The sequence below is a fragment of the Pteropus medius genome, unplaced genomic scaffold (assembly GCF_902729225.1).
Source record: "Pteropus medius unplaced genomic scaffold, Ma_sr-lr_union100, whole genome shotgun sequence".
Taxonomy (NCBI): Eukaryota; Metazoa; Chordata; class Mammalia; order Chiroptera; family Pteropodidae; genus Pteropus; species Pteropus medius.
In genome coordinates, this window is record NW_024342473.1 from 826,752 (window position 1) to 846,902 (window position 20,151).

Genomic DNA, 20,151 nt, shown 5'->3' on the forward strand with positions numbered 1-20,151 from the left:
TTCTTGGAATCCCACTGGCCCTGTTGCCACCCTCAACCTGGCCTTCACGATTTTCCTTGCTCTTCTGAGCATGATTTCGATGTTGAAGGTGCCAATGGTTTTCTCCTCTGACTATAAGGAGAATTTCAAACTTATTTATGGGATTAATCAACAGGAATTTTTTAAATCTCAGTGCCCTCAACTCCCAATTCATGGCCTTCTTCTTTTTCTCCTCTTTCCTTCATCAAAATGGTTGCTTTTGTCAATTTCCAATAAGATTTCAGATGATAGCTCAGATAAAGACCGTAAGAGGTGTCTTCTCTTTGCAATATTTTTGGGGGTCCACTGCCCAAATTGCAAGTTCTAACTGTTCTCTAAATCTATAGATAAGAATTTGTTTTCCTCAGGGGGACTGAAAATATTCCTGATAAAAAGTTGGCAGCCCCCAGTGTAAGGGGCCCCGCACACTGGTCTAACAGATGATTAATTCATAATAACCGCCCATAGGGAACAGTAGATCTGAAAGATGCCCATGAAAATACCATTGTACAGGGTTCTCACTGGTCCTTGCTATTCTCATGTCTCCTGAGACTCTGCCCAATTCCTTGAGGTGTTCTTTACAAAACTACATCAGCTAAGAGAAAAGGAAAACAAAGGTTGCTTTGTGCTTATTTTGTTGCAATTATTAACCATTTGCTATTGTATTATTTCTCTTTTCCGAAGGAAATCTTGTTGAGACTTGTGCCTCTTTAACATTATGAGTCGTGTCTTCTGAAGGTCAATGCTTAGAAAACATTGTGACAAAAATGCTGTAATTAAAATTCCCTTAGAGAAGGTTGGGTAAAAAAATGTATCCAAGCAGATTATCAAGTGATGACTCAGCCTAACCATGTAAATCTTTTTAAAAAGTAGCCGATGTTTCATAAGAAGCTCCATTTAAAAATATCTCTACTATTCTTCCCAGGAAAGCTATACTATGAATAGAGAGATTAAGGAGAAAAATCTGACATTTTGGAGACTCTGAAGTTTAGAGGTGGAATATTTATTCTATAAGGTCATTAAAAATTTTATAATCAATTTGAGGGGTTGCAGGATGGGTATATTTTATACATAAACAAATTTATTTTGAAAACTAGGGAGTTTTTGTAATTAAATTATCTGCCTTGCTTGCTAATGTCTTCTTATTCTTCTCTCTAGATGACTGGCTCACAAATTTGAGCATGCATCAGAATCACCTTGAAGGCTTGTTAATACCTAAATTGCCCTCGAGATTCTTATTTGGTAGGTGTATGCGCCCCAAACTCACTTCTAACTAGTTTTCACATAACGTTGATGTTGCTGGTCTGGGAGCACACTTTGAGAACCATTGTTCTAGATAATTTTAAACCTGGCTGCACATTAAAATCACCTGGAGGAGCTTTAAAAAATACCCCAGATTTGCCATAAAAGACCAACTGAATCAGAAAAACTCAGGGTAGGGGGAATCCTGAGCATAGAATATTTTAGAAGCAACTCAGGTGATCCTGACGTGTATGTAGTCAGGGTTGAGAATCTTTTTCTAGGTGAAACTGAACACCAGCTTTCAAAGAGCATGACACTAAAGCAGTTAGCAAGCAGCTCGTAACTGGGTGCTTGTTGAGCTGTGGGCTCCTGTGCCCTCTGTGTGGCCAGCCCCAAGCTGCAGAGTGGCATCCTTCCATGTCAGGGAGTATCAGTTTCTGGAGCAAGTTTGAAGTTTGTGCTATCAGCAAGATTGCAAAAGGCTCTCTGGGAGTTTTCTTCTGCCTGATAACTGGGAGGGCAGTCTGAGTCAGAACAGGTTCACGCTGTGCTTTGGCATGTGATAGCTAGTCTGGGGGACAATGAATCATTTTAGATTTTTAAAAGAAAGGCAGAAAAGAAATAATTCTTATTGCTTTCACCAATATATCTTTACATAAGCACCAAACGGCAACCAGATCAAGGCTAGTAAATTATCTGCATTTTTACAGATGAGTAAACTGTAAATTGAGGCCTAAAGTAGTTAAGTGAATTTCCCAAGGTCACAAGACACAGAGGTAGCAGAGCTGTGATTTGACTCCAAAGACAAAGGCCCCTGCCACCTCACCACTTTTGCAAAATGCCTTTGGTATTCCAGAAACCATAGATATTATTCAGGACCAGCTACTTAATTTGTAGATCCTAGTGCAAAGTGAAATCCTAGAGACTCTTGTTAAAAATTGTTAAGAATTCAAGAATGCAGCAGCTGAGCATTAAACCAAGTGCAGGGCCCTATGTAACTGCACAGGGCATACGCTCACGAAACCAGCCCTGATGTTATGTGTTAATCTGCACAAACTACATATCAACCATTCTGGTCGAATGAAAAGGTCTGCTCTGAGGCATCCTGGAAAGGAAGTAGGAGGCCTGGATTTTAGCACTGAGATCCTGGATATTGTAGTAAAAGCTCTGTGAATAACTTCCTGTTACTCCTGTTGACCTTGAGCATGCAATTATCATCTTGGAGGTTCAGAGGAAAAAATGTTGAACACCCATATCCCTGATCTCAGGGAGTGGATGGACTACTAATTCATGAGTATCCATGCAGTCTTGTCCAGGCTAGTTGATTCATGTGCATTTGTCTTGCTTCTCTTTAAGGCAGAGATTACTTATTCTATTACTTTCCTATTCCACAGAGCATCTAAGGATCCTCTTTAGCTAAGTATTTGTTACCAAAGACCCTATTTACGGTTACCAAGTTCTATAAGAAACATAAAAATAGTGACTAAGAAACTTTAAAATTAGTCTTCACTTAAACACCCCTTTCAAGTTATCACAAGCACCAATTCCCAGTCATCTCATAAACATCAGTGATTGTTAGATACAATAAACATATAATGAGAGTGAAATATAAATCGATCACAAAGGAAAATTAGAACTCTTTGGAAAGGTACAGAACTTTTTGAAGGCAGTAAAAGTGAGTGTGAAGAGAGCAACTCTCATCCGCACCCACAGCTGTGAGCAATTGAGGACCCGACAGAATCATATCAGTTATCAGCAGAAGGAGAGAAAATCAACAAGGATGATAGTGTGATGATTAAAATATCAAAGGATGAAGAAAGGACTTTGGGAAAAAATAAAAGACTCTTGAATATTTTATAAAAGTTGATGTGAAGTCAGAGATATTAAATGGTGCCATGATGCAATTTTGTCCAAAAAATTTTGCCAAAAAATCCACACTTAGTTCATACCTAGCTCATTTAAAAAATGAGGGCATGGTCACTATTTTAACTCAGTTTTATCATATGTAAGACAAATACTTTTTTCACAATTTTTAGTTTCATGATTTTTAGTTTCATAATTTTTAGTTTCTAAGACAATTTTAATCGACCTTTCTCGCCCTCACTTTTACAATGCTATTTTTCCTTTTCAATCTAAATTCATTTAAAGTAGACTTTTTATGGTTTTATTTATCCATAAGAAGAATGCCCAGTAATGAGAATCAATGAAGAGGTGGATTGATCAATATCCTTCTTCAGAACCAACAACCAAGACCATACAGGCAGAAAGGGTATGACTGGCCTTATTGACTCTAAAGCAGAGAGCGGGGGTCCCTAGAACCAGCACATTTCTGTTGACATGGCAGTGCCAGCAAGGGAGTAATTCTGGGATAAGCCTGTTCAAGGCCCTAAAAGGGAACTCTCAAGTCTCCAAAGGAAGTTGCTTACCCACAAAGCACCAGACAGCAAACCGGATCCATGTGATGGTGGAGAGCTTTAGCATGAGATAGATGTTCACCAGCATGGCAAAGGCGGGCACAAAGGGGAGGCAGGGGGCCATGTAAGGAAGCTTCTTGGGGTTCTCTGGCTGCTGCAGGATCACAAACACCAGGGCACTGATCAGCAGCACCATCAGAACGACCAGAAGGATGGCCCACCAGCTCTGCTCTGAGATGTAGTCAGAGCCAAAGATGATGAAGGAGCAGAAGATGAAAATGAGGATGAAGAGCAGGAGCACGCAGATGGTCACCGTGTGCCCTGTAGCTGCTGTGGGTCGGTCCATTTTGCCTGGAAGGCCCAGCCGGATCCTCAGAGTGTAGTAACGGGGCCCGATCAGCTTTTTTAACTTGATGAGATAAATGTTTTCAGATTCATCAGCTTCTATGCCAGTGGTCATGTCCACAGTGCCGTAGTTGGGGTGGTTGACATTGTAGGTTGACTTGTCCGATTTCCCTATGAGCATCTCATTGTCTCCCAGGGATGGTAAGTTCTTGGCCCCACACGTGTTGGTGGCGGGGCCGGAAAACTCTTCTCCTTCACTCATAGGAGAACACACTTCCTTCTCACAGTCAGCCAGAATGCCCTCCTTCTTCTTTGTGTGCTCCTCAGACAAGAACTTGACAAAACCATCAATGTCGCTCTCTGGTTGGTATCGAAGAAGCAAGACACAGACAGAGACCAAGGTGTAGGCGAGGAGCGTGCCGATGGACATCATCTCTATCAGGTCTCTCAGGCTGACTAATAGTGAGAGGAGAGCCGCCAGGAACCCCGACACGATGCAGGCCACCACTGGTGTCTCCGTGTAGGAGCTCACATGAGCCAGAAACCTGGAGGGTTAATGAAAGTACAGGGTTAACTGGGCTACGGCTGGTGATCGGCTGTAACGTGGCTTAATGCCCCCTTGTCCTGCCTCTACAACTCACTTTTGGATTCACTGCTTTAAATACAGCTGTGGTTCCTACCCCGGGATTTAGTTCCTATCTCTGGAATATAATTCAAAAAGATTTTACTTTCATTCCTTAGTTTTGAGACAAACTTTTAAATTAAAGTTCCTAATTCATTATGTCATGTGAGGGTTGAATTGAATCTAGGAGGTATTTCAGAAATGTATATTGAAGTCTAGGTTTTTCCAGGAAGAAGTGAGAGTTGGAGAAATCATACACCTGCTGGAGGGTCCTCTAGCCTTGTGTCACCCAAAGCACAGTCCATGGATCAGTAGCACCGGCATCATCTTGGAGCTTGTGAGAAATACATATTTTTAGGTTTCACCTGTGACCTACTTTACTATGTCAGAATCTTTGGGAGTTGAGCTCATGGTTTTTCTAAAGTTATGCTTTAAAAAAACCTCTGGAGTTTGATTTATGCCAAAGCTTGATAAGCAAGTTGGTAAAATAAAACAGTAATTAAGAACCTGTGCTCAGCTCATAGGTACAGGCTAAATCCAGCCAGTTACCAAGTGGAGAAGCCCAACAAGGGTGGTCGAACGGCAGCCGCGGCCTCAGCAGTTCCCTGTGGGCCTTAATTCGGCTCCTGCTCTCCTCCTCTCTCTCCTCCTGATCCTCCCTCTTCCCTCCTCTTCCATTCCTCTCTTATTTTCAGATTTCACACAAGACTATAAACTATGCTCGGATGCCCAGCATCTTTCCTCTTAATTTTCTTTCACAGCAGAAAAACCTTTGGGATGCGTGAAGTTGCCACACCTCCCCCATGGGCAGGTTTTGATCTGTCCAGCTTTCCAAACACAGCAGCTCTGACCTGGCAATGACTTCAAGGAGTAGGTTGAGGAACCAGAGAAGATGACAGCCTATGGCAGAAATAAAGTCCCTGAGCTGGATGGATCCCTCTGTACCCCTGAGAGCTCCTTGGCTTCCAAGGTTTGCTCCTTGCTTGTGCACTGGAAGTATGTCTTCCTTGCCAGCCCCTCACACAACGGGCACTGGGAACCAAGAGATGGGGCTACATCCTTTTTGTATCATGAGCAGATAGGCTACTATGTGGCCAACGTAGAGCGGTGGAAGTGTCAATATATCTGTCTGGTTAAAAATCTAGTCTTTGGATTCAGACGGTCCTGAGTTCAAATCTTGCCTTCCCTCCACCCACACCCCCCCCAACTCAGCAGCTGGGAGATTCGGGACAAGTTTTTTTCCTTTCTCTGAATATACCCATTTAGTATACTCATCTGCAAAATAGAGTTGTTGTGACAACTAAATGGGATACTGTGTACAAAGCACCTGGAATACACAAATATTTGATAAACGGCAGCTATTGTTGCTATGATTACTAAGTTCTGTTCATAGGGCCATATTCTTTCTTTGATTGTAACTTTGAACTTTTTCAGCTTCAGAGGGGCTGTGGAGAGAGGGGCGGTTGTCAGGCCTCAGCATGTGGGCAGGCCTAACGTGTCCCTGAGATGGGTTCTTCCTTCTGGAGGCCACCCAGTGAAGCAGTTTGTAAAGATGGCATCTTTACAAAGGAGCACACAGTGTCAAATAGGAGGAGAGGGGCAGTTAGGGGAAGAGAGCAGTTTGTGCTAGATCGAGGGATCCAGAGTCAAACCGAGGGGCTGTTTCAGGGCCTAAGCTCTTTCCACTCAAACTCTTTGCCAGGATATGTGACAAGTTCCACAGCACTCATATCAAAATTACAGTCAGGCTGACAGCGGGTGACATTCTCCCTGGATAGGCATAGCAGAACAGAATACATTCCACAGAGAACAGCCCTTACCTGAAAAGGAGCCCATCACCAGCCATGGCATAAATGACCCTTGGCATTGGGAAGAGGGAGCCCAGCAAGCTGACTGTCAGTCCTGCAACCGACCCGATGGCCACTATGAATTTTGCAGCATAGAACCCATGAGCCACAAACATCTCCATGAGTGGGGATTCCGTGTCAATGGCATAATATGGCACCATCAGAGTTAGAATCATGCTCACCTGTTGAAACAAGAGAAAACATGGCTGGAGGTAGAGGGGACTGACAGCGGGGGTGAAAGCCTCACAGGAGAGGAAGGGCCCTGCCCTGGTGTCAGAGGCCTGCATGGTGGTTTGGATCTGCCCCTTCTTGGCATGTGCCTCTACTTTAGACCAGTCATTTGGCCTTCGGAGCTCTTGGTCTCAGTATTTTCTCCCCACATGTCGATTTAGTAGACTATACCAGAAAATCTCTAATATCACTCTGTGGCCCTTTCGTATCTGAGGAATAAGTCTGCAGGTATTTCAGCCCCATGAAAGCAGAGCTACACTGACAGTTCAGTGAAGGGCGGATATTACCAGGTTCAAGGACCTGCAGCCACAGGCACTGGAGCCAGGGCCTGACAGTGACCATGACAAGAATCTCTTTTCTTTTTATGCTTTCAGAGTCCTACATGGTCTTAACTGTACTCCCTCTTACCCTGAACCAGAGATCAAAACTCCAAAGGTAAATGCAGAGGAGAACCACAGCCAATGAACTGATGGGACCCAGATGAGGACTCCTATTTCCATCTCCTCTCTGTAACCCAGTCCCAGGTGCCAGGCAGGCCAACAAACTAATTATGGCATCAGGATGGAATCCAGTCCTGCTCTGGGCTATAAGACCACTATGGCTTTGCATAACCAGGAATAACTTAACCAGGAACTATTTCCCTTCTTATGTCATAGATCTGCCATCCCTCTCTTCAGAATCAGCCCCAGGCAAAAAAGCCCCTTGGCTTGCAAAAGCTAATGCTGGCATCAAGAAGGGAGTTCAGAGCCTAAAAGGGAGAGAGTGGTGCATTTCTAGATTACTTCTTTGCCAATTCGTCAGGAGCCAGGATCCTCCAGTGAAGCCATGGGCCATAGGGAGGCCAGCAGGATGAACCGCCATGGTCTAGCAAGTTGGTTCTTCTGGCAGTGGAATGGCAGACCGCTGATCGGCACAGGGCCAAACAGCTCCTGAGGCACGGCCTGTGCATTCTCAAAGAATATTTCCCAGCAGTGTCATCACTTGCAATGTCCCCCTTGGGAGTGAGCTGGAGGAGAGTGGGACTGATCTTACAGCAATTTCTGTTGAATCTCCTTCCCACGTTCAATCAGGATAGGCGAAGAGTTGGTAGATGCACGGGAGTACTTTGTAGTCTATACAGTGCTACTCTAAGGGAGAAACTGTGATTATTAACTTTATTGTGCTGCAAGGGTCAACCCCAGAGTAGCAGGAGGTATGAGGGAGGAATAGGACGAGAAATGCAGAGCAGGGTGTCTCTGATGCTCCTCTCATATCACCATCACTCTCTGAACACTCTGTCTGCAGGGATAATCAGGATATGGGTAAGATGAAGCCACTTGTATGTGTGTGACCGTGGGAGGTGATAATTGATCTATCCATAAATGTTTGGGTGGGGAACTGACCACATCTAAAGACCACATCTAAAACTGCTTTTGTGTTTTCCTATGGTTTCCAGGACAATCTTGTTCTGCAGCTTGTCTTTATGATTAGTTGATCTGGCTTCTTTAATTAGTTGCTAAAGATGTTCCCCACTCCCTTCCCTGGGGGGAAGGGAAGGAGGTGTTTTCATAGGCTGTGGCAGCAGGAACTGCAGGACTCTAGGGCACCTCTGCTTCCGGCTCTTTCCTAACTGCAATGACTGAGTGCTTGGGACCCTCAGAGCCTGGGGGTATTTGTGTAAACGCACACCTGTTGGCTTGTCAGCTGGTTCTGTCCATTGCCGGGGGCTGTGGGGCGTGTTCATGTGATGATAGAAATTCTAGGACAGGAGCTGAGAGATGACACATCAAAAGTGTGAGGAGCATCTGAGGATGTGACCCTGGGGACTTTATTCTGAGGACTGCCCTTGGCAGGGAAGCCTTAAGGGGAGAGCTTGAGCCAGTGAAAAAGGAAGCAACAGCAGGAAGAAATTGCATTTCCCCAGGGATTTAAGGGGAAGAGCATCTCTAGGCGGTGTACTCTCTCCCCACCCTGGGGGAGCCTCGCCTCTTTGCTGCCGGGAAGCTCCCAGAAGACAGAAGAGCATTGAGGAGGGTGCACAGAGGCCCACAATGCTCGCACACCCAACCCGTTACTGCCAGCCTATGATCTGAGCTCCTTGGACGGCAGCCCACTCCCAGCACTCCATCCCTGGGCGGCAGTGGACACCAAGAGCCTGTGTGCAGAATGGGCAGGGATGGAGGCTCGAAGGCCGCGGCTGAAGTGAGGGCCTGGGGCTTCTCCCATCTTCAGTTTGGAGTCCTGATTTTCCTCTTGTCATGGATAGGTGGTGATACAAGAAGCATAGACACATGCATAAAAACACCAAGAACGCACAAAGACAAGACCACTTTTTGACAGAAAGGAACCCAATCCTAGAGCTACATTTTAAGGTCAAATATGAAAAGGTCATGAGAAGGGTCTGCAAACATTTGGTACTTACGGATACATATGCCGTCAGGCAGATGACTAGGGAGGCAGTGATAGCATAAGGGATGGATGTGTTAGGATTCTTGGCTTCTTCTCCAGTGGTGGCAATGATGTCAAAACCAATGAAAGCATAGAAACACGTGGCTGCTCCTTGCAGCACCTGTAAGGATGATGATATTTGTCAGACTCAGAGTGTCACGATAGCACCGGAGTCTTACATGTGTTACCCACAATTGGCCAATGCCTTGCAGACATTACTGAGTGGCAGAGGGGGTAACACTGTTGAACTTGTGCTACACACTTGAGTTCTGATCTCCTCTGTTTTCTAACTGTGACACTGCAATTCTCTCATGTGTAAAATGGAGATAAGAAGACTTATGCCCAAATAAAACTAGGTCATTCAACACACACAAACCATTTTGGGAAATAAGTTGGGTTATAAAAAAAGATCACTAAGTTGGCTATCCCTTTGTCTTGGGGGGAACTCATTTACCTCTCTGTGCTTTTTATCCATTGGTTCGCAACCACAACCAGGGACTGTATGACTACCCCTAGGAGATGTCTGTAAATGTGGGGAGGTCCTTGTGACTGTCACAGAGACATGGGGTGGGCACTTCTGCTTTAGTCTAAGGAGCTCAGATGCTTCTGCACGAAGAAGTGTCCTGTCCAAATTACTGTTAGTGCCCCTGATAGAGCATCTCTATGGTAACTTTCCAGATCTAAAATAATAGAAAAGATTTTCAGATCTTCAGATACTCTGCTGTCTTCCATGGGAAAACAGGTGAAGACAATTTCATTTTTCTTCTTCTTTTGGAGGCTTCAGTGACTGACCTACTTGGGCTTTAAGGCAGGAGAACAGACGAGGTACGAGGCAGTGTAAAGCCGGGAGGTGGTATCCAGTGACATCTGCTGGATGTCTGACAAGAGAGTACTTGGCTCCAAGGATGGTTGGGACTTTATAAAGTCAAGATGTCAGTGAAAATCTTCTAGTGAGGAGTGTGTTACTTTCTTCCAAAGAATCTACTGAAGTATAAATGAAGTTTCCCCACCTTGGTATCTTCATTATCAGCTGAAAATAAAAACTATGCCTCTTTGAATGCTTGGGGATATCTTTTTAGCAGAAGATGAGAGAGATTTTTCTGGACTTGTGTGTATGGGATGCACACAAGCTTCAGTGGGGATCCAAGAGTGAGGCTCTTTGTAGACGAGGCCTTTTTCCCTCTTTTCTGCACGTTTAGTTTATAAATGATGAAATTCAAAACATATGCAAAGCAGATACCTGTTTCTAAATTTTCACTCTTAGCTTTCCCATTGACTTATTAATAAGTAAAAACCAAAATACTAAGTACCAGAACTTTCAAAGTACATCACAATATTGAAGATCTCTCAAACCTTCAAAAACAATCTTTGCTCATCTGCAAAATGAGCTGGTCTCTTCTACAGTCTCTCTCATTAGGATTTTAATGTTTCAATTCCCTACTCAGGATTTTTTATCTTGAGGTCAATGTGACTCAGAAGAGCCTGTGAATTTTGCTGAGAAAAAATGACATCTCTATTTTTATTAACCTCTGACTGTTAGCATTTCTTTTAATTGTGAAAGTAGGTGGTAAACTGACTGTACCTATAATTTTGTCATCAGTAGCAATCAGACATTTTTCTACTATATTAGAGTTGTTGCAGAAATCTTAGAATAGCAATTATTCTTATTGCTAGTTTCAAATTATGATAGTATTAGACATAAATATTAATATTTAATGTACTAATAAAGAAGCATATTATATTATCACAATTTAAAAATATTTTTGTTACTATATTTCAATATATTGATTCCTTTTGATTTTCTATGTAATTAGGTTATTCATTTATAAACATAATTCTCAAAAGGGGTTTATAGGCTTTGCCAGACTGCCAATGGGGCAAATGGTATACACACAAAAGAAATCTAAGAAGTCCTGGTCTAGCCTAATAATTCAGGTAGAAAGAATTTCTCAAACAAGCAGTTCCATTGCTAGAGAGCTACTTTTTGGGAGAGGAGATAACTCCTGATTTCAATTCAATGAAGTCCTTCATTTCAGGGTATGGAAAATGTCTTTGGCCTTCTGACAAGGAGAGAAAACATATCTCACTTTATTGTGCATGGAGGCTCACAGACTTAGAAATAAGTTTGTTTTCACTTGTCTAGAAAATGTTTCTGGTCTGCAAGGATGAACAATGCTGGGATTGCAGGCTCACGAAGCTGTTCTAAATCAAGAGAAGCCTTGCTTTAAGACAGCTTCCAGAAAACAGGTTCTGCGCTCTATACCTTTAACACTGTTCTACACACACACACACACACACACACACACACACACACACAAACACACACCCCTCTCTTGTAAGTCATACAGTGACCTGCTATGACAGTAAGTATGAAGATGTGTCACTCCCAATTAGCATGTCCCAGTGCTACAGTGTCATGCTTATTTCATGCCATCAGTTCTGAACTGAAAGGTCATAGATACTAGATACTAGAGCTCATGAGGAAAAGAGGGTGAGAGAGTCCTAAACAAGAATTTTGGGGCAAATTTACCCTAGAAAAAGGTGAAAAGTTTGTACATCACATCATGTGAAGAACAGGTGGGGACCTGGGGATGTCTAACTTGGAGAAGACTCAGTGAATGTCACGGAGCATGGCTTTCGATTTGAAGCAAAGACCATGTAGCAGTTGGAGGAGAAGGATACCGTAGGCTCCAGAGGGAATCCCAGGACCGTGCATGTGAGCAGGATAGGATTAGATTAGGAGTGTAGACTTTGTGGACTGTCAGATCTAGGTCGATTCTGTTGCATAGTAGCTTGGTGACCTAGAACAAGTGTCTAATCTCGAAGAGCCCAGTTTTTTCATCAATTAAATAGAGAGAATAATAGTCCTTAGCTCATGGGGTTGTTACAAGGATTAAATGAGATTATAAAATAAAGTGTAGTCCTAGAATACAGAAGATGCTCAATAAATACTAACTCTTACCAGTAGTATTTTTATAAATGGTGTAAGTTTTTCTAGAACAGATGAAACCCAAGGGCACAAACAAATTCCTTCTCCTCAACCCACATTTATTAACTGTTCCAATGTGCCAGGCACTGTGCTTGGTGATGTGGAGATAGTCATGAGCAAGAAGTACTCTGAGCTTGACCTTGTGGGGCTTATAGTCTAAGGGATACTGCATAATCCAAATGCAACCTTGACAGTGATAACAAACTGAATAATATTAATACATATTTATATTATTTTTTAAAACACGAATTCTACTATTTTCCAAGTGAGTGAAAGAGTAGATGGCAATTACTGATAATGATTAGATACCAGAAAGTTAACTATAATCAAGTTGGGAAGAGAGAGAATAAGTTTGCAAAGAGAATGTCTGTTAGGCTGAATTTGCATGTGTAGAACTAGAAAGCAATTATAGTTGAAGAAAGACTGCATAGGTCAAAGGTAGGACATTTGGAAGTTCTACTGCATAAGGCAGGAAACAGAATTTAACTTAGATCATTCAAATGAAATGATTTCAACGAAGGGATTTTAGGAGCCAAGGCTGGGAGGGAGGGAGGAGGAAATACCCATGGCCTTGCGCTCTTCTCACCTTCTGATCTCCTGATAGTATCTTCCATTGGCTAAACCTAACAGGAAGCAACCAGCAGGGGTCTTCTGGAGCACAGAACAGACCACGAAGGGTGGAGAATGGATCTGGGGAGTGGAGGCAAAGGGAGAAAAACCAGCCCACCTGCCAAGATCAAACAGACCCTGGCCTAACAAGATATAGATTAAATAAACAGATTATCAAAGAGAAGCTAATATGATTAGCAAATAAGGTCATCTTTTTACTTGGGTTAGTTTGAATGAATTTTTCTTTCTTGCAAACAATTGATTCCTGATTGGTGAATACAAAAGAGTCATGAAGTAAACTGTATAGGTGTGTCTCAACTCAAGAAACCACGAAACCTGCTTTCCTCTCTATCCAGATCTTAGATCTGGCCACTGGAATTTGTGATTAGGATGCCTTTCCATGCATGAAAGATTGTGAGGTACCTGGCAGTGAGCATCTGTGAATAAAACTGGTGGGCAATGTGTGTGTGTGTGTGTGTGTGTGTGTGCGCATGTGTTTGCGTGTTACTGGCTTCGTACTTTATTCTAAGTTGCCTTTAATGTTTTACATAAATAAAAAAAGCATTGACTTTTAATTTGCTGTCATAAGCAGAAATTGTTTTCCAAAGTAAACCCCGTATAGCTGTTCAGCTAGGGGATCCAGATCTGTCTGTGCCTCTATAGAGCTTTGCAGGAAAGCAGCTGCTGGAGGACTGCTGCTTAATTATTTGTCACAAGCAATGTCATTAGTGGCCTGCTACTTAGTGTATGGGGTCCCTAAAAGCTGGCCCCTATGCCTTGCTGATATTTGAGAGGCAGTAGGATGAGGCGGCCTTCATATTCTGCCTTAGCCAATCTGCCAGATGCTTAGGAGATAATTAGGCATCTTTATATAATTTACTCCCAAGGTAACAAAATTCCAACTTTAATTGCATTTTCTACCTCGCTCATACTTCCAGATCTATTAGCAGCCTGTTTACAGTGATGGTGGAATGTGTTAATAGATCCAAAAAAATGGATTCAAAGGAAAAGAACTTTTCCTTTGTTTGGAGGCTATCAGCATTCCTCACAAATACTTGCTACTGACCATTTTCCTAGGAGCTATTTGTGCTGGTAGTGTCTTATTTGGTTAAAGAAAAAACCATAAGATAGCATCAAGAACAAATAACATACAGGGAATACACATCCAACAATATTTGGGGGCTGAGGGATTGCAGATGGAAGCAGGGGTTCAGCTGAGGGCCAGCAGTTACTTGATATAGGAAAAAAATGTTTGTTGTTCTTAAGCTCATCAAGACCAAAGAAGCATTTGACCCAAAACCTGTAAGTGAGTAAACCATTCCTTAAGCTATTTTCTTTGGAAGGAAGTAGCTGGAGCAGGGAAAGAGTAGGCTTATAAGGGGTCCATGGCTCGCCAGATTGCTCATTAACCCTTTCAAAGTACTTGAGAATTGTGTTTCAAGTCATGTAATGGTAACTTTATAAACCATCTCCTACACAATGGTTTCCTCCATCCCAGCCTACCTAAAGTGATTGAAGAATAAAGTGAATCGGACCTCTGAACTAGTCCCTCATCAAGGGTGGGGGTCAGTTTTTCCCTAAGGAGTGAAGAAGTTCATGCGGTTGTAAAGTAGGCAACTCAGTTTTACTGATGATTGTTAGATAACAGAGTAGAGAGTGTGTTTATCAACTTGGTGGGTGATGTGCTCATGAGAAAGTGTCAGACCTTAAAAAGTAGGATCTACATTCAAAGTGGCCTTGCTTGACTGGAAAAGTGACCTGAAACCAAAATTGAGAAAGAACAGGTCCAGGCCAGTTCTCCAGGGAGGAAATTTACTATGCAGAAATCCAAGGCCAGTCAGATAGCAGAGAGAATGAATCAGCAACATCTTCACACTGGGATATCCATTTGTGCTCAGTTGATGCTTTTAGTCACAGCCAATAGGGCACATATTTTGAAGTTCCTGCAGAGAAAAGTGGGTTTGCAGTAAAAAATCCGAACTCCCAGCCAAGATTTTTTGGTGGCCAATGACATGCCTGCTCAAGGTAGTAGGTTTGGGTTGGAGTGAGGTCAGTGTCCAAAGGTACAAAAAAGCCAATTGGTCCCATGTGTCTACTACCAGAGGGTAGCAGAGTACATAAATCAGGACTTTGGCTCATGCAGGACTGGGATTGAATTTCAACTCTTTTATGATCAAGATCTGTGGCCTTAATTTTTCTAAGCTTTGGTTATTTCGATGTAAAAGTGGAGATCATTGTACTTATTTTGCAGGGCTATTGTGAAAATTAAATCAGTATATATGGAAAGGTTTGTCATAAAGAAAATGTTGTTAGAAATGGCATCTCTTTTTTTTATGCCTGATTTTTGATCTTCGTTTCTTGCTGCAAAAGCTAGTGAGAACCTGGGATGTGTAAATGGAGAGCCTTTAAGGCTAGCTTGATTAGCTCCTTCCTTGATGAAGGAGGCTCCTGACTGAGGAAAGATGTGGAGGCCCTAAGAAGGGAAGAGGAGACCCCTCAAAGAGAATAAAGGCCACAGAACAAAGCACAAAGGGAAAGACTAAAAGATTCATCTTCTTCAGCATGGACAAAGAGTATTTACTTGGAGATGTTAACTCTTTCCAGTTTTCACATGGAGCATAGACTACAGTATGGGCCATTTAGGTAAGCTATTAGGAAGATTTTGAAAATTAAACATGATTCAAGTAATTAAGAAAAGTTTTTGAATTGCTTTGACATGATGTCTTGGTAAGCAATGCACGTTTGGCCTGGACTGGTTTAACCATACTCTCCTTTGAAGATAAAAAAAATGATAGGCCATCTCTTAATGGCCTTTCCAGTTCCAAGACTCTATGACTTTGGGAAAGTTTAAAGGAAATGAAAATATAACATGTCAGATGAATTAGCTTATTCCTTTTTTTTAAAGAATACTCAGAAGGGAGAGTCAACATACACAAGGCATTGATGTAGTAGAAAAAGTTTTGGAGCCACGAAGACCTGGGCAGGAATTACAGGCCTGGCACCAACTAGCTAAGTGACCTCAGGTAAGTTACCCAACTTCTCTGAGCCTTGGATTCTCCACCTGTAAGGTGGGGGTGGGGGTGGGGGAATGGCAGTACCTGCTTTAAAGTTTTGTTATAAGAGTGAGATAATATTCACAGAGCACAAAGCGGGCACACAGCAGGTAGTGGATAAATTCTAGCTCCATTTTTCTGTCATTATCACTATTGTTAACCACACAATGTGCACACACAAAAAAATCCAAATTTTTATTCTTTTGCTAACATTTGGTATAATTAGTTTTCCAACTTCATAGGTAAGAAAATCTGAAAGCACAAGTTAGCTGTTGGCCAAAGTCTTACAGTAAGTCCATGACCCAATAATTTCTTACATTGTTAAGAAAATAGTGAGAAATTTTTGTGTGCTATGATGAAAATGCAAAGGAGTTCCAGAAAAACATTTTTTCTCTGTCACTCTTATAATCTGCTGTTTCTTTTATTTGATAGGAAAGGAACAATTTGTATCATAAGAAAATATAGATTTCGGGATCCAGAATGGGGTCAACAGTGTTTCTTTGTCTCTTCTGGCTTTAACCAGTTTCAAGATTTATTTATTTCAAGGAGGCGGCATGAACTTTGTGATTCTTTGGAATTCTTATAGATAAGCAGAAGACTAGAAATCTTGGCTGAAATTGCTTCTTTGCTTATTTCTCTGCATTGAACAGTGTGGCATGGTTCAGAATAACAGACGCTATTTTGAGTGTTCTCCAAGAGACATTTCTGGTCCCTGAACAACTTGGAGGAAAACCAGTCTATGCAAAAGCTGCAAAAGCAAAACTGGTGGAATCCTAGACTTGTTTCTGCACCATCCTAGGCAGGTTTGCCTCTCTGGGCCTCGTGTCTCCACCTGTTAAGTGAGGGGATATGACCAGGTGACTTCTAAGATTCCTTCTAGCTCAAAATTCTCTGATTTATGTTCTACTATTAAAAAAAAAAAAAGAATGGGCTGGTGAATTTTACCAATCAATTCATAAAGTAAGCATTTTTAGTCATCCTAGAGGAAGAATCCAGGTGCGACTTACAACTACTTCTCAGTATAAAGAATTTGCCACTAGGACTTTCCCATTTTTCTTTAGCATGAGCCACATCACCCTGATGACAGGAGTGAGATCTGAAAATGTCCTTGTGGTTCAGGCCACTCTCAACCCCCAGACCGTGCCAGGTGAATTTCTCTGCGTGAACAATGCCACTGGAATGGAGTTTATAACCAGCATCCACTGGGCCTGCTCAACTGCCCTCAGGCCCCAGATGGACTCTCCACCTTGGGTCAAATGCTGGGATTAGATTTAAAAACAGTTATTTCTCTAGTTCCATATCCAGGCAACACACATCCCTTCCCCACTCATTCACTCTTGGCCTCCTTTACTGTCTTGTCTATTTATGGATTGTCTCTATTCTGAATAGACTATAGAGAGATTCTATAGGATTGGGCAAGTTTTAGACTCAGACAGTCCTGGCTTTGGGTCCTGTGTGCCTACTTACACTGTGTACTCCACAGCCATTTAATCACCCCGAGTGTGAGTTTTTTCATGTGTAAGACCAGAATGTAAATATTTTCCTTGTAAGGTTATTAGAAAGATTAAATGAGATATTACATGTAAAGCACTTAGTATGGTATTAGGTGTATTGTTGGGGACCAAAAACACTGAATCTATTAGTTAAATAATAGGATCTTATTAAATACTTGTGAAACAAATAAAATAACCACTTCTTCAGAACTTTCCAATGAAAGGTGATGAAGAGAGCTCCATGAAGATTATGAGACAGAGAAGCATTTTCCTGAAAATATGTCTCAGACCATTCACAGGGTGGAAGGTGGAGCCAGCACAGGTTTAGGAATGAACTCACCCCTGACCAGCCATGGGGCAAGAACTGGCCCTCGGCCCAGTATTTCCCATTGATGAAGAACAGGCCTGCAATCATGATGAACACCCACACGGCCAGGTTCAGTACATTGAGGACATTGTTGAAGCCCACAGAGTTCTTCACCCCCAGCGCGACGATGATGGTGACGACGACCGCGATCACCAGAGCTAGAAGGTCCGGGTATGATTCTTCACCTTTCCCTGGAAGGGAAAGACATGAGTTAATACCGTCCAGAGGGAAAAAAGGGCCGTGCAAACTGCCAGCCCCAGCCGCCCCAGGGCATCTGCACTAAGCTCTGGGAAGCGTGGTCAGTTTGCCACCGTGGGAGGAGAAGGAGCTATGTGCGTGCGCGTTTGCGTGTGTGCGTTTGTGCGCATGTGCCTACGCTGTGGTTCACAAGTGTCTATTTGCAAACGGCGATGTATTGGTATATAGGTAAGATGACCTGATGTCCCGCACTAAAAATTGGGATACATAATATGACAATTACAACAGTGCCTATGGAACCATGGCACAGAACATCTGAGGTCAGAACCATCCTGGGACATTTGGGATGTGTATATGGGTCCAACATATTATTTGAAAACTGTTTTATCATCATTGTTGTTCAGTTTATAGTCCATGAATTTTTCTTTCCCTTCCAGTAATTTTTTCATTATTAGAAAATTTGAAAATGTGTGTTTTTGAAAACTATTGGAAGAAGGGTATTCTTTCCCTTTTTATGTGTGTGATTGCACAGAAAATGGACCGTTGAACTTGCCCTGCCTGCTGGGTCTTGTCTGTTGGCCAGTGGACTCCTGCCCTCTATAGAGCAGAAAAGGCACTGCCTTAGCAGTCAGGCTCCTGAATTTCAGCTGCGCTTTCGCCCATAACCAGAGAGGTCAAATTAAATTAAATTGCTATTAAGCACACAATGCGAATATGCACACAGACCCAAAGCCAAAACAGTCTGATTCTCTCTGCAAGTGCCTCATTTCTCTGGGCCTTATCTGTGAAGCAAGGGGGTTAGACTACTTGATTCTGGAAGACCTTTTCGGACCAAAAATTTTGTGAAATCAGTATACTGAGGACATTTGGTCTTCATACTTTTTATCTTCTCACGGTATGTGGATGCTCAGCATTATGTCAATTCTTCTGATATAGGGACAAAGAAGCCAAATGACTTGCACACAACCAACACCTGAATCAGTCCCTGGAAGTTTTGGGGCAAGACTCTAACGCTTCCTCAACTAATGTGTAGCTTCCCATGAATGTAAAAAGATAAAATCAGACATCGGGGTGGAAAGTGGGTAGCAGGTGATGGACAGAGCCTGAAGTCTCAAGGTAATTGTTATGTGAACTACTGATTGTTTAGTATTCGCTCAGTTCCATTACCTGTCCTTGACCACTGCTAGACTGGAATCCATTTTGTTTCATTGTAAAAAATATATTTAAAAATATATTTCTAATTCAAAAATAATTCATGCTTATCTATGAAAATTAAAAAAAAATCTACTGATAATACCCCTGGAGATGTTCTTTACAGTTCTTTTTTTTTTTTTTTGCATTAGTTTTATTTTTATACAGTTATAAATATAACACATGTACAATTTGCATCCTTTGTCACATGCCATTACATTAAAACATATTCCATGTTATTACAACAGTCTTTCTAGCCTCTCTTTTAATTGTTAGCTACATAATACTTCCACAGTTTAAGCAATCATTTGCTCCACTGTAGAATATTGAAGCTGTTTCTAATTTTTTGTTATTATAAATAAGGCTCTGATGAATATATTTTTTGTTGAAAACTTTTATGGAAATTAGACTGATTTCCTCTGGATAGAGTCACAGAGGATGAATTACTTTTGGGGAAAAAAGACATATTTAAGGCTCTTGATTCACTTTTCCAAACTGCATCCTGAAAGGGGAACCCTTTTATTTGGCTCAGTAAGTTTGCATGTTGGGGTAAGAGGATGTGGCTGACTCACCGAGGCCATTGAGGGTTCCCACGCTGTCCACCATCCAGTGGCTGATGGTGTGGTTGGCCAGCGAGTCAAACATGCTGCTCAGAGCACTGGCACCGGCCGCAGTGCCAATCAGATACTCCAGGATCAAGTTCCAGCCGATGAAAAATGCCACAAACTCCCCAACAGTGACATAGCTGTAGGTGTAGGCCGACCCCGTGGTCTTGGGGACGCGAACTCCGAATTCTGCATAGCAAACGCCTGTATGGGACAAACACACATGGATGGTGGACTTTAAAAGATGAGCTAACCTCTTGGTGACTAACCATTTTGGGTAGAAAATATTGGGAATCTCTGGGATCTTAGAACAAGCACACAAAGTTCAATATATATGAATCAATTCGAATTCAGTACTAATATCTTCCAATCTCACTTGTTAACCTGAATCCATGGGAAGCAATCGGAACTAATTCTAATAAACTATTCTAAACTAATCTTTATTTAGAAAAATTCCCATTTGTTGTGTGTGTCTCTGTCATTGTTCCTTAGGTGTCAGG

The 20,151-nt window shown here is 42.2% G+C and overlaps 1 protein-coding gene across 1 annotated transcript in view; it reads right to left on the bottom strand.

The window, feature by feature from the left end:
- The window catches only part of SLC7A14 (solute carrier family 7 member 14), a 47,867-nt gene that overhangs the window by 6,495 nt on the left and 21,221 nt on the right, over positions 1-20,151 (bottom strand). The window contains exons 2-6 of the mRNA XM_039864993.1: positions 19,619-19,855; positions 17,631-17,848; positions 9,121-9,267; positions 6,462-6,670; positions 3,687-4,564 (exon numbers count right to left, since the gene is read on the bottom strand). Coding sequence (XP_039720927.1) covers positions 3,687-4,564; positions 6,462-6,670; positions 9,121-9,267; positions 17,631-17,848; positions 19,619-19,855 — 1,689 coding nt within the window. The remainder of the gene's footprint in view (positions 1-3,686; positions 4,565-6,461; positions 6,671-9,120; positions 9,268-17,630; positions 17,849-19,618; positions 19,856-20,151) is intronic.